The 14,048-nt window shown below is 35.5% G+C and overlaps 1 protein-coding gene across 1 annotated transcript; it reads left to right on the forward strand.

Moving 5' to 3' along the window:
- The first annotated feature begins 7,934 nt into the window (after positions 1-7,934).
- Positions 7,935-13,737, forward strand: LOC142986203 (gustatory receptor for sugar taste 64f-like). Its single transcript, XM_076134546.1, has 10 exons — positions 7,935-8,071; positions 8,536-8,654; positions 8,996-9,181; positions 9,705-9,865; positions 10,677-10,799; positions 11,372-11,520; positions 12,160-12,207; positions 12,691-12,853; positions 13,333-13,419; positions 13,630-13,737. Exons 1-10 carry the CDS (start codon positions 7,935-7,937, stop codon positions 13,735-13,737), a joined length of 1,281 nt encoding a protein of 426 aa, XP_075990661.1.
- Positions 13,738-14,048: the final 311 nt, after the last annotated feature.

Here is a 14,048-nt window from a genome sequence, read left to right on the forward strand (position 1 = left end):
TAAATTCTATTTTAAATGTTAATATTTGATGGCTGATACTACCGACTAAAGCCAATTGCCATTCTGTAATTTCTAGTTATTTAGTTTCTGAGTGTAAATACTAAGGGGGGAAAGTTTTTATAATTGAATCCGTAGTTCATTAGTCCTACTAATATTATAAATATCACAGTTTGTAATATTGGATGTACATTATGTTTCTAACACTTGCACACAAGAGCTGCTGCATGAATTTTAATAAAATTTGGCACAAGAGTAGTTTATAACCTGAATTGCCGCAACATAATTTTCGTTTTTTTTAATGAGCCTATACTATCCTTTGCAAAAACCCTACCCCGTTTATGAATTTTTTTTCCATCAAACAATAATTTTAAAGCGGACGAAGCTGCGAGTAAAAGCTACTAACTAATAAAAGGATCAATATACAATAATTGTTTAAAAGTCGATAACTTTATGGTGTTTATTGATATAAATGTGGGAAAAACAGGAGTGTTTTGTTTTGCAGTTGTATTTATCAGTTTAACAGCAATTGTTGTGTAAGCGTTCATATTATTGTACTTAAAATAATAATATGTGTATTTAAATGTAGTTATTTTGTGAAAATTACTACATTTTAATGGTGATTGACCCAGTTTAATGGTGATTTAGTTTAGAAAATAAATTAGCATTTCGATATAGCAGTTTTTATAGAGATAAAAATTCAATTTATTGATTTAATTTTTAGATTAGATAGATTAGGTAGTAGGTTTTATCGTTAGGAATAAGTTAACCATGCTAACTTATTTTTCCTTTTAAACAATTTTTCTATTAACTTAAATTTGAAATTGGAGAGATACATTCACCAAAAAGTAAGGTAAGTAACTTTTCAATAAAAAAAATACATAGAAGCCTTAATTTGTTTTTGGCCAATGTGGTGGACTAAGGGCTAAGGGCGGCCGGACTAAAGAGACTAATTACTTTATTTTTTTAAATCTGGAAATCTAAGAAAGAGTTTTAAATAGGGGACGAAAGTTTCTATGGAAATTCTGTCATAAGACACAAACCACGCGGACTGAGTTGCAGGCAAAATCTACCAATAATCTAACCAATGATTTAACCCACTGCTGGGCAAGGGTCTCCTCCCGTAATGAGTGTTGGAATCAAGATTAATTTTAAATCATGTTAAAAAGTTTTAAAATAAAGTGCAATTTATTCGATCAATGTGACAACGAACGTTGCATTAAATACAAGCAATTAAAACAATCGATATATTTATTGGCAGCTATTATTTATACGAAGCAATCCAACGCTAATGGTCTTTAAATTATAGTGAACAAGTTTTCGAATAGTGCAGAGATTTTTATTACAAATTGCAAGCGATTACTACCTGCTGTAAACGAGCATTTATATGACACTAATTTATGCCTGCAACTTCGTTCGTATGAAAAGACTACCCTGGAAAAGTACGTTATACATTAATTCAGGTTGTAAAATACTAGCGGACACCCCCGATCTCGTCTATACGGACTTTAGTTTACCAATTTTCTCAAAAAAAAAACTGATCTACTACGATTAGTCTTAGCGAGATATTATATAGCTTATAGACCTCGCCAATAAATGGACATTATATTTTTTAATTCCAATTCATACTAATATTCGTTTCATGTGGGAATCGAGCTTACGACCTTCTGGTTCTGGTTACGGCTTGGCGACTATCTTAGCCACTGCGCCATTGATACCATTAATAGATAATAGCATCTTGAATGGATAATGTAATATAATGCGCTCCAAATAACTTTTTAAGAGGGAATATAGATTTCTCCTATAGTCAAACAACATAGTAGAAAGCCTAATACGCAAAATTCGCTGCGGAGATATACAAACTACAAAACTTAGAACATCAATGATCGGCAGGCTCATGCAGCTGACGGTGGCTTATTTGATACAGCTACTTTATTTTGGATACTTTAATACTCAAAATTCTTAATTAGAATCTAGATAAATCGTGCACGCCAGGGCTCTATACTAAGCTGGACTATTAATAATCCTCTTATTCATAAAAATATATGAAGTTATGAAAGGCTTATAAAGACTTTTGTTTCTTTCACTCCTTAGCAAAATGAAAAAAAGGAAAACATATTTTAGTAGCTTTTAACTAAAATAGGTTAATAGCGTGTTTATGAATGAGAGTGTAAGTCTCTTACTTACTTTTTACCTCTGGCTATATTCGGATTCACAAAGTTAGTTGGCGGCCGCTACACGTTGCGTCGTATAGCAAGTTATAATTTCAATCTCGATGACGTCATAGCTTTGTGTCATGTTGTTTTACACCTTTCCACTTTGTTTACTCACGCATCAAAGCGTGACAATGACAAGGAAACGTTGTCGATTTGATTTCAGTCCGTACCTTGTTTTTTGTTTTCACACACAATGCGGGCGCGTATCCCGTGCAGGATGCCAGATTTGCTGCAAATAACAAAAATGTTTTCATTTTTAGGTTATAAAACAATTGCAACTTGTGTACTAAATACTATCTATCTATCTATGGTATGGTTTGTGGTCAACCTAGTGTCAAAGTTGTTCAAGCCGCCCGAAAGGCCTTTGCCATGACTTAACGACTGTTATCTTAATTGACAACACTTTTTACGTTCCCTTCGAAGCAAGGAGACGCTCAGTAAATACCACTGTGCGATCACCCATCTATAGAATGACCGCGCCAACGGTCTGAACTGCGATGAAAATTTAAAGGTATAAGATTATGAACCGACGTTTTAGCCAAATTACAAACTTGAGCTCTTGAGAAATAGAGCTCGGTTTCGCTCTTTCAGAATATTGCTTTAAATTACGCTTACCATACGCTAACGTCCCGCTTACGTCCAGCGATCGCACTATGTGTGACGTGCACTTTATGACAGTAGGCTTTGAGGGCAGTGAGGCCTTCAGTTCAGTGGCAATATTTCACACAGCGAAAGCGTAAGTCACACTTACGAAATTTCGATGGCTGTATTAAAAAATCTTCTTCGGTAAGAAAAACTTTTTTTTTATTAATGATCAACTTAAATGCAGTTGCAAGAACTTGTGGATTATAATTTGTGCTCACAGGTTTCAGATATCGTTTTATTTTTATTACATTTGTAATTATGTATATTGCTTGAATCAATTAGCTTTTTAAAGTTAGGTTAAGTTTTAAACATTTTGTTTTTTTACGACTATCAATTACCAAGTAGTTATATGTTACCACCCTATATGTTACGAAAAATATTGTTGGATTTAAAACGTCAAATTATAAATTAGCAATTGACACTATGATAGAAGGAGATTGAAACACAAAGTAGAAATTCTTACCACTTCTTCTTATTCTTCTTGTTGTATGGTTAGTGGTCAACCTATTGTTTACTATCGATAACAAAATATCGCGAAGTTTTGTTTCAAAACTAATCAGCGCCCCTAGCGTATTCTACAAGAACTATTTTATTAGATTCTAAATGCCAAGTGCTCGTTGATTCGAGTGAAGAAAAATCGCGTAGCAGATTTATACAGTATTTATATTATTCTAACAACAATGTAAACAACATACTGACCTACAATACGATCGAGTTGTAGCAAAACAACATTCGTAAATATTATGACAAACAGTGCATGTGACAAACTGGAACTTTATTTGTACAACTATACTTTCGTAGATCGATGTTTAGATTTAATGAAAATTTTAATAGCTGTGTACAGTCACGAGAAATAATAAGTTTCACGTTTTTAACATCATTTTTGTTTATTAATATTGTAAATATTAGGCCGGGGAAAAAGTCTTTTCGCATTATAGTATGTATGAAATTGTAAAAATTGTACACGGTGCATTAGGTTTCTTTCAGTGAGCTCGTGAGGTACCCAAATATCGAGCTTTTTTGTGTAGAGAAAAGATTTTATTACATATTTTTTAGTTTTCCTCTGTAGACCGAGCAGTGGTGTAGGCTGCTAATTAAGATGTCTTGGATTCGATTTTTTAGATCTGCTATAGTGCTATTATTATTTTCTTACTGATATCAGAAAAAATATATTATCAATAGAAGCGCCGGGGTCTGTATATGACAATGAACTGTCTACATATTATTTTACTCACTTTTACCCGCGACTTCTTCCATTACCTGAATTTTCCCATGCGTCATTTTTCTGAGGCAAAAAGTAGCCTATGTTCTTTCTCGGGTATAAAAAAAACTCTATAACAAATTTCATGCAAATTGGTTCAGTAGTTTAGGCATGATTGCGTTGCAGACAGACAGAGTTACTTTCGCATTTATAATATTAAAAGTATGTAGGTATGATGACCATCATTCGATGATGGTTTGAGGAGTACATTGCTCGTAATCTAAAATACTGATGTTACGTCAATAGGAACATCACGTTAAAGCAGCAATGTATTGCATAGCCACTATGCAGTACATTGCTGCTTTAACGTCATATCATATGTATCATATCATAATTATATTTATGAGATCCACAACGGGGACTACAGTATTTTATGGTCTTGTTACAGGTATCATCGACGTTTTAAAAAACAAGTCTATATGCGTTTGTTATAAACCAGTATTGACATAAATGCTAAACATGCATCTTAGAAAACTCCAGCACCGTTTGGATACTACTTTCGTTCGGTAGAAAAAAAACTGTTGTACAATTTTTTTTGTTCTGTGACTACAAAAGCAGTCTTAGAAGAAAATCGATCGAGCTTCAAGCGTAGGTCACTTGTTAACGTAATTAGGTATAAGTGTTTATTTGAGGCTTAATAAAATATGTATGGCTTAAAAATGAAGGTTTTTGGAACTGATTATTCAAAAGATAAAGGAAGCACTGTTTTACTTAAACCCCCGCAACAACCGAAGCGCCGCGTGTGGTAGGTTCGAATACCACCCGGGACAAATCTTTGTGTGATGAGCACGAATATTTTGTTCTGAGCCTGGATGAATTTATCTATTTACGTATGTATTTCAAATTATATAAGTATGTTTATCAGTTATTTGGTTACCGTAGTACAAGCTCTGCTTAGTTTGGAATCTTATGTATTATTGGATATTTATTTATTTATTTATACGATGAGTGATGATGACACATTCCTCGTATGGTCAGTGTTCGTCTAGTGTTTAGTGTAGTTCTCTGATCTCCTACCGTCTTCCGCGAAAAAACGCTTGCCGCTTTTTTTTATTCTACATCAAGCAGCGACCTCGCACAGTTAATATAAAGACAAAGCCTTAAAACAAATTATCAAAAATTCAATATTGTTAAAATTTGATTGATGATCTATCAATCATCTCAATATTTTGACGTAGTAAGTGTTTCAGTGATATATTTAGGCTGAACGCACAGTGAAGGCGAAGTCACGAGTCATACTAAAATCAAATCTGTACCGAGATTTTCTACATCTGCTACTATCGAGTAGCTGTGCGTTTTGACCTTTATAACTACTTGAATAAATCCGCTAGAAGTTAAATAAGTTCTTGCAGAATCCGCTAGGGGCGCTTATCAATTTTCATATAAAATTTCTCGATAGTCACTCAGTTATCGATAGTCCTTAGTAGTAGATAGTAGAATTAGCCATTTTGCAATAAATTATATTAAGTATGGAACAAAATGTTGCGTATGAGGGTTTTTGAAAATCTTATAGAGAGTAATCGAATAGAGAAAATCTAAAGTTTATGAAATATAATGTGGCTTTTTTGTGTAAACATTAGTTTTACGATAAGAAGAAAAATATCGTTATGCAAACTTGTTAAGCGCTCTTTAGAACAGTTTTTGATGGTATGTTAGGTTCTCAACCCGCATTAACCAGCGTGGCCTAACCCCTCCCTTACTCCGAGAGGAGACCCTTGCCCAGCAATAGGAGAGTAATGGGCTATATTTATTTATTATAATAGTATGACTAACGTCTGCGTTGAACCTTATGTCATATAAAAACAACTTAGTGACATATGACAACGGATTCTAGGCCTCTTGACGTAGGTACTGAATAAATAATGTTCTATATACGCAGTTATTTGTGGTGACAACCTTAGTTCAGACTTACAGACAGTGTTATGTTTGAAAACGTTAGATTTACGTAAGTATATTTTTATATCTTGTTATTTGTTTATAAAGTACCATCTTATATCTTTGTTTATTTTACTGGAAAATAATTTGTCTAAATATAAAAACTTACACGATATAATTAGTGATATAGTCATCGTATATATATTTTATCTTTATCGACTAACACCTGTGAATTAAAGATGTCGTTTGAATGAACTCTTATTTTGTTGTGTTCGGCCATATTCAGTTATTATTAGGTAGGGGAAAAAGTATTTTCGCATTATAGTATGTATGAACTTGTATCAAAATCTTTTCTCTACACAAAAAAGCTCGATATTTGGGTTCCTCGCGAGCTCACTGAAAGAAACCTAATGAACCGTGTACTCATTTGTGATTCTTGAAGCCAAAGAGATTTTATTACAAGTTCATAAATACTATAATGCGAAAAGACTTTTTCCCCGGCCTAATAGTATCAAGACTTTTAAAATAAAAATTATTTTGGAAATTTTTGACGGCTAAGATCAAACATTGTTAGACGGACGATACACGCGATGATGATACAGCATGTCCGCCGGCAAGCCGAATGGTAGGTTTTTTGTAGAGAGAAATTCTTCTTAAAATCACAATTCTGTGTATTTCCAACTAGCTGACCCGCGCAACTTCGCTTGCGTCACATAAGAGAGAATGGTTAAAATTTTCCCCGTTTTTGTAACATTTTTTACTGGTACTCTGCTCCTACTAATAGGAGCAGAGTACCAGTAAAAGATGTTGCGTAGCGTGATGATATATAGCCTATAGCCTTCCTCGATAAATAGGCTATCTTACAGTGAAATAAATTTTCAAATCGGACCAGTAGTTCCTGAGATTAGCGCGTTCAAACAAACAAACAATCAAACAAACAAACTCTTCAGCTTTATAATATTAGTATAGATATGAAATTGTTGTACCAAACATGACCACGGACATGATCATCGTCAGGTCAGCCACTGAACGGGTCACCAATATTCTGGATTCTGATTTCGGCGTCCCACCGTTCTGTCACCCACACTCGTCTCTTATGTCTCTTGTTTTAAACCGACGTCTAAAAAGGAGGAGGTTCTCAGTTCATCTTCCGCGCAGCAACTTTTTTCCAAATACTGAAATACAAAGTCAAATGGCGTATATTATCTTCTATACCCTCAGGTGGGTGTACTAAAACGTTATTTTTTATCGACAGACCCAACCGTCCGCTACAAATCACATAGACTTAACTCCGATAGAGGGCGCTACTTGCGATACAAAGTTACCGGTGCGGAGATAACATGAAAACTATTTGCAATAAATCTATAGGTCTTATTTGAGAAAAAAAGCTTTCTTTAACAACGCTCCGTACACAGTTTTACTCGATTTAGCCCTGCCACTAACCAATGTCTGTTCTAAATTGCGAAACGGGTCTAAAACGCGTTGATAATTTTAAGGTAACGATATTTATTTGTTTGGAGTTATCTTCTTCTTATCGTATGGTTAGTGGTCAACCTAGAGTCAAAGTTGTTCAACGTGGCTTAACGACTGTGTTGTTATGATTGCTAGCCATTTGTCGACAGTTTTTTTGAAATTGAACTCTTTACTTATGTCTTTGTTCTCAGGTACCTTTGTTTATTTTTTTCTGTTCTGTTCTGTTCTAGAAAAGACAACTCCCGCACTAAGAATTGCTCTTGTGTCGCGGGGACTTTTACAAACATACAAGCAACGGACATAAAGCACAACCAGACCCGAAACAATTATTTGCCGATCGCACAAATAATTGTCCCGTGTGGGAATGAAACCCACGACCTCCCGGCGCAATGGTTGTGGCGTGGTGACCTAAACCAATGCGCCACGGAGGCAGTCAAAATATTAATGCTTTTGTTCTCAGGTACACGATGAAAGTGTATGACATAAAGGTGAAGAAGAAGCCGTGTGGTCTTCTTGCTTGTCTGCGTCATGCGATGCGCCTGTGTCGATGGGCCGGCTACTTTCCAGTCCAAGGTTTAGACCAACGCTATGCAGATGGAACTAGGTAATTATTTATTTATCGTGTCTTTAGTGAAAGCAATGTTAAATGTGTTGTCTAAGCAGTTGCTGACACAGTTGGTCGAGGGTTTAAACTAAAGACAAACACATCGACATATTATCAAAATTTGTATAATTGACAAATGAGTGAATCGGAAATAATTATTATCACTTGTTCCCAACCTTGCCTACCTTAAAAAGTTCTGAAAGTTATGCAAAATTATCAATCTGCAATTGGACAGAGTGGTGATTGGACACTTTATGGTGATTCTTTGTAGCCCGGAATATCGACTTCCGCCACTGACTTGCTATCAATCAAATACATTTTTTTTAAAGCGCCTCTAGCGGGCGCCATGGTAACAAATTTTTCGCATTACATTTTCATGTCAAATGCTCTCTACATGATAGTATCGAATGTAAAGAATCGCGCTACGGAACATAAACTGCAAAAATGTTTATTATTTTTTTCAGGTTTGAAGTAAAGTGTTTTTACAGTATATTCTTTATTGCAACCTTGTTAGGGCAAGGGATAATGTGTTGCTTCAGCATAATTTGGTTTTTTGATAGTGAAGTCACTTTACCAACGGTGTGTAAGTATAAATCTTTATATCCTTATTTACTATTACTCAAAATTTATATTTTCGTCCCGTTTTAATTCTTCTAGTCAAGGATCGGTACGATAGGGACAGTCCTAGTTTTCCCTCAAAATGTCCTGTTGAATATAAAATTGATACCATAATATTATTTTTACTTTAATTGCTATTGCATGTTTCCTTTGATTCCCTCCTAGCCAACTCTAGCCATATATCATAGCCAACTATAGCCTTCAGCCTCTACTCCATAGCCCTTTTCTTTTCAATCCTATAAATATGAACATTCAAATTTAGATATCTTGCCTTCTTGTTGTATAACAATCGTTTAATTGTTTCAGCTTCCGTAATATTTAACGTAACGACGCTCATAGCAGCAATCTTGTTTGCAAGACTTGCGAAACAATGGCCCACATTGATGAAGAAAGCTGAAGAAACCGAGCAAAGTCTGACCAAATTAAAGTTGGATAATCGCACTGTTTGGAAATCCAGTGCTGTTGCTTACATTATTATGATATTGGCTCTAAGTAAGCAACTTTTATATAACACACATACATATTATCACGCCTGTTATTCACGAAGATGTAGGCAGAAGTGTAGGAAAATCTAGACATGTTTCACTATGTAAATGTTATGGTCATTTAATAGTCAAGTTAAAATTAGTAGTTAATGCGACTACCGCATTTTCCCGAATCCAAACAATGGGTCACCACTAAAAATTGATCCGGGGTAAACTATCCGATATGTATAAACTGAACTGTCAGAATTCTACCTGATAAAAGCTAACTGATATTTGTTCTAAAATAGAGAAAACCGGGTCACACCGTCGCAAAATATAATTAAATAAGCTCAACAAAACAATGCAAGTCTCCAGTAGTCAAATATCGTCTTCAAGCGGCTATCGCCATACAAGTCGAGACTCGCGTCGCCGATTTTCATCCCGCTATTGGCTTTTTATGTCCATAATCGCTTAAAGACTAAAACCGTTGAGCATTGGATATTTGCGTAGCCTTTTTTACGAACGATCTAATACTTACTTTCTTTTCGCAGTTGAGCACATAATGTGTACGAATTTTGCTGCAAGATTCGTAATGCAATGTCTCCACGAGTCAACCATCACTCGTAACGTGATGGAGCATTTCTTTACATACAGAATGCCTTACGTTTCTAAATACATAGCATATAGTCCGTTGAACATCGCTGTGACTCAGGTAAATAAACATACACGCATAAAATCACACTGTTTTGGACAACCCAGGTACTGAACATGATCAAAGACAAAGCAGGACACTAACTAGTATCCAAGCGACTAATGCCCGGTTTCTGAGTACATTTAGCGGTAGTTTATCTTTTCAATAGCGCTTTTTATACGAGTTTAAACGCTATTGAATAAATGAACTACCGCAAAATGTACTCAGAAACCGGGCATTAGGCGCTTGGATACTAGTTAGTGTCCTGCTTTGTCTTTGATCATGTTCAGTACCTCTTACGTAGCTTATTTTTCAGAAATATGCTCTTAAATATTAACGAACCCATGAACAAGAAGCATAAATATAAAACCTTTTATCAATAAAAAGTACCGATGTTACAGGTTGAATGTCAAGCAAACTATGAAAACCTAAACACCGACATTGATAACATAGTTTTGAGGTCATACAAAGTTCCCAACCTGCACTAAGCCAGCGTGGTGTACACAAGACCAAATCCTTCCTCCATTTGGGAGGAGACCTTTGCTCAGCCGTAGTACAGTAACAGGTTAAAAAAATGATAAATTACTGGAGGCCACCTACGACTTCATTCGCGTGGAAACCCTTCCGTGTAAATTTTGCTCCCTTGGGAACTCCGGGATAAAAGCCTTTGTATTATTCTGGATGTTCAGCTACCTATATACCAAATTTCATCGTAATCAGTTTTCTAGTATTTGCGTGAAAGAGTAACAAACATCCGTACATTCTCATAAACTATCGCATTTATAATATTAGTTGGAATAATATTTATTTAATGAAAACTTTTATTTTCCAGTTTTTTTTAACGCAAGCCACGTTTATATGGAGTTTCACTGATGTCCTGACGATTTGTATCAGTATATATCTAACGTCGCATTTCGATAGTCTAAACAAGGTTATAAGTTGCAAAAAATTCAATGTAAGTTTAGTTTTTTATATGAATCTTTTCTGTAGATTTCTGGATGTAACATTACAAATGTTTGGAACAAACCGTCAAAAGCAAGGCCAAGATAAATCAAATCAGCTGGATGGAGCATAGAACCGTTTTGATTCAAATGATTTCATTTCAAACACCCTTTTAGGAGCTATTTTTTATCTCTGTTGACCACCGGTTAATAGCCACTATTCTATACATGACTTAATTTTATGAAACGATGGCAAGTATGTTATGTCAAAGCTGCAACGTACTGCATAGTACCTACTGCTGGTCAGTAATACCGAATGCAGAAATCTTGCATTTGATTTCCTTTTTTGTGTTGGAATACCATCTTACTTAATAATTTTATTAATCAGCCAACGACCACGGCCAGTGTAACCTGCGCCATAACGTCTATCATTCCAAGGTGAAATTTGTGTACTAGTAAATTCCCGTATCCTATCTTGTATCTAACAATTTATTTGGCTTGGTAAAATGAAACTATATACGGCGGCCGATTGTAATTAGTCAGGGGTACAATAACAGCGTGTTTAAATCAACCGTTTTCCTTTCAGAACTCGGTATCATGGGGTCAACTGCGAGAGCATTACTCAAAGATAGTAGTATTAGTGAAAGAAATCGACAAACAGCTGAGTTCCTTCATTCTCTTGTCGTTTTTCACGGATCTCTTCTACATTTGCCAGCAATTGTTTAATTCTTTACAGTAAATATCAATTTCTATGCTTTAAACGCAACTTGCAACAACTGGGGAGAAATTTCCTATACCCATTGATTATCGACAAATTTTGTATGAAAATTTGATATAGCAACTGTAGCGGGTAGCTAGTTACTAATTTTACAGTTTATTTTAAGTATTGCAGAAAACTGAATTTACTTAATAGAAACATGCTTTTTAAATTAAACAGTATTAAAAGATTTTTATTGGCTCATAATTTTATTTAACGTGTTAAACCAACTCACTTACTTAATGACGTCACTGAGTTGGTGACTTCTGTTCAAAGCCTTGTCAAGTATGCCAGTAGCTCGATTCTCTATTACTATCGACTACCGGCAACCGACCTGTCATCGAGAAATTTTGTATGAAAATCTGATCCGCGCCTCTGACGGGTGTCGTAGGAACTATTTTGGCAGTACATTCTAAATGTCAAAATGTCGATAGCTAGCCGGTTGTCGGTAGTCGATAGTGGTAGAGAATCGAGGTACAGGTTTCTTCATTTAATGTTTACTTACTTTAAAAAAACGACAAACGAGTAATTCTTATACACACGTTGCTCTGTTGTTATTTTTCTTATTATCTCTATAACTCAGCACATTTTCTCAAGTATTGTTAATTTCGTTTCAGCCGAAACTATGCTACTATTCAGTACTGCAGCGATTCTGATACAAACAAGTGAGTATCGTTCTTTCATCATTTTGATTTTATTTATATTTCAAAACAAACATAAGAAGGACAACCACAGTCGGTATTATCAACTATAGTCCGACAACTTAGTAGAGAGCCTTATCATGCACAATTTCTTTCGATTCTAGTTAATAATTTTCTGTATTTCCAAAGTGAAGTAGCTGTATCAAACAGGCCAACGTCAGCTGCATTAGGCTGTGTTTCACTCACGTTCTAAACTCTAAATATTGTCAGCCTCCGCCTGCCCTGAACCTTGCAAATGAGGCTCTCTATTAACTTGTCGGACTATACCGACTAAAAAGCAAGTGACATTAAAAAAATTTCGTGAATTACACTAAGCGTAAAATTCATTGGCATAAATGTATTTTCTTAAAACGTGACCGAAAAACTTCGATACAATACAATACTAGACTAGAAAATGGTTAAAACCATGGTTTTTAACACAATAAACTTTAATGTTTTATTTTTCAGAGTCTTATCCTCACCATACTACCTGCTATACTATCTCTATTCCTTTCTCTTCCTCGTACTAAGAGCTCTGTCTCTTTCACTCTACGCTGCAAATGTGCATGCGGCAGCCCAGGAGCCAATCATCGCGGTGTATGATGTACCTACTTCAGAATATAACCAAGATGTACGTATTTAAAAAATATGGGTTAAAAAATTTAATACATACTTATTAATCTAGCCTTTTACGCCCGTAGGTGTGGGCACAGGTAAAGTGCTGTAATTTTTTATTACGAACAAAAAATTGCCTTTAATATTTTTCCATAATCTTTTAGTAAGACTTATAAAATATATCTACTAAGTGGGTGTCAGCGGATGGTCACCGCAGAAACAGGAGACCCAAACGAAGATTTCGGGATGACTTGGACACTTTTAAGGACTGGTCGGATCTTCCTTTCAATAGGTATTTGGAAGGTGGAGGTCTTTGCCTAGCAGTTCACCCAGCAGTGCTCACTCAATAAGGGAATATATTATTATATATTGTTCCACAATCTAGTCGGACTAAAAAGTAAAAATTATGCCACATTCGTCTTGCTGATAACGAGGTCTCGGTTTCGTTTCCTGGGTGGACAAAGTGCTTCTGAATTAATCTTATGATTTTTTTAGGTACAACGATTCCAGTTGCAGATTCATTGTACAAAAATTGCTCTAAGTGGAAAGTTCTTTTATGTGACACGCAGCATGGTTTTACAAGTAAGTAGTTTGCAACTAGTTTAGTTTTGATACGCTCATAGGCAGTTGCTCTCACTCACTCAATCTGTAAGCAATCAAAGGGTTAAGCATTCTATTCATTCTATAGATGGGTGACCGTATTTATCGCCTTTCGGGTGGCTGGACCAACGCTAACCGCTAACCGTACGATATAATAAAATATCACTTTTAATATATAATTTTAAATTTCAGGTAATCGGAACTATAATTACTTACGAGTTAGTTTTACTGCAGTTCAACACAACTCCTGGGCAGACTATGACGCCAGTTAAAGATAACACGACGTCAGTCGCACATTAGGTGCCTTTACACACACTCTCTATCACGCCTGAAACAACAATCGCACGTGAAAAAGCGTGCGTGTAAAGGGTGTGGTAGGAGAAAGGAAAGAGCGCGCGCCATGCTTATCTGTCAAGCCCGCGAAGAAAATCGCGAGCGAAGAGCGCGCTGCTTTCCCGTGCGTAATCCTACATGCTCCTAAGAACTATAGAGCGTAAAGGCGGCCATTGATGCCTTATAATTTAATACTTTTATTACAAGTTTTTACCACTGAAGGAATAAGTGCTGATATGGTCTAACAACTCAGTAAAAAGCCTTGTTAAAATTCAGAA

The sequence above is a fragment of the Anticarsia gemmatalis genome, chromosome 2, assembly GCF_050436995.1.
Source record: "Anticarsia gemmatalis isolate Benzon Research Colony breed Stoneville strain chromosome 2, ilAntGemm2 primary, whole genome shotgun sequence".
Lineage (NCBI taxonomy): Eukaryota > Metazoa > Arthropoda > Insecta > Lepidoptera > Erebidae > Anticarsia > Anticarsia gemmatalis.

Excerpts from the sequence above, each read along its gene's own strand:
- LOC142986203 (XM_076134546.1), top strand. The coding sequence starts at position 7,935 with ATGAAAGTGTATGACATAAAGGTGAAGAAGAAGCCGTGTGGTCTTCTT. Across the intron at positions 8,655-8,995 it reads AGTCACTTTACCAACGGTGT|CTTCCGTAATATTTAACGTA; the intron begins GTAAGTATAAAT and ends TAATTGTTTCAG. Across the intron at positions 10,800-11,371 it reads TAAGTTGCAAAAAATTCAAT|AACTCGGTATCATGGGGTCA; the intron begins GTAAGTTTAGTT and ends TTTTCCTTTCAG.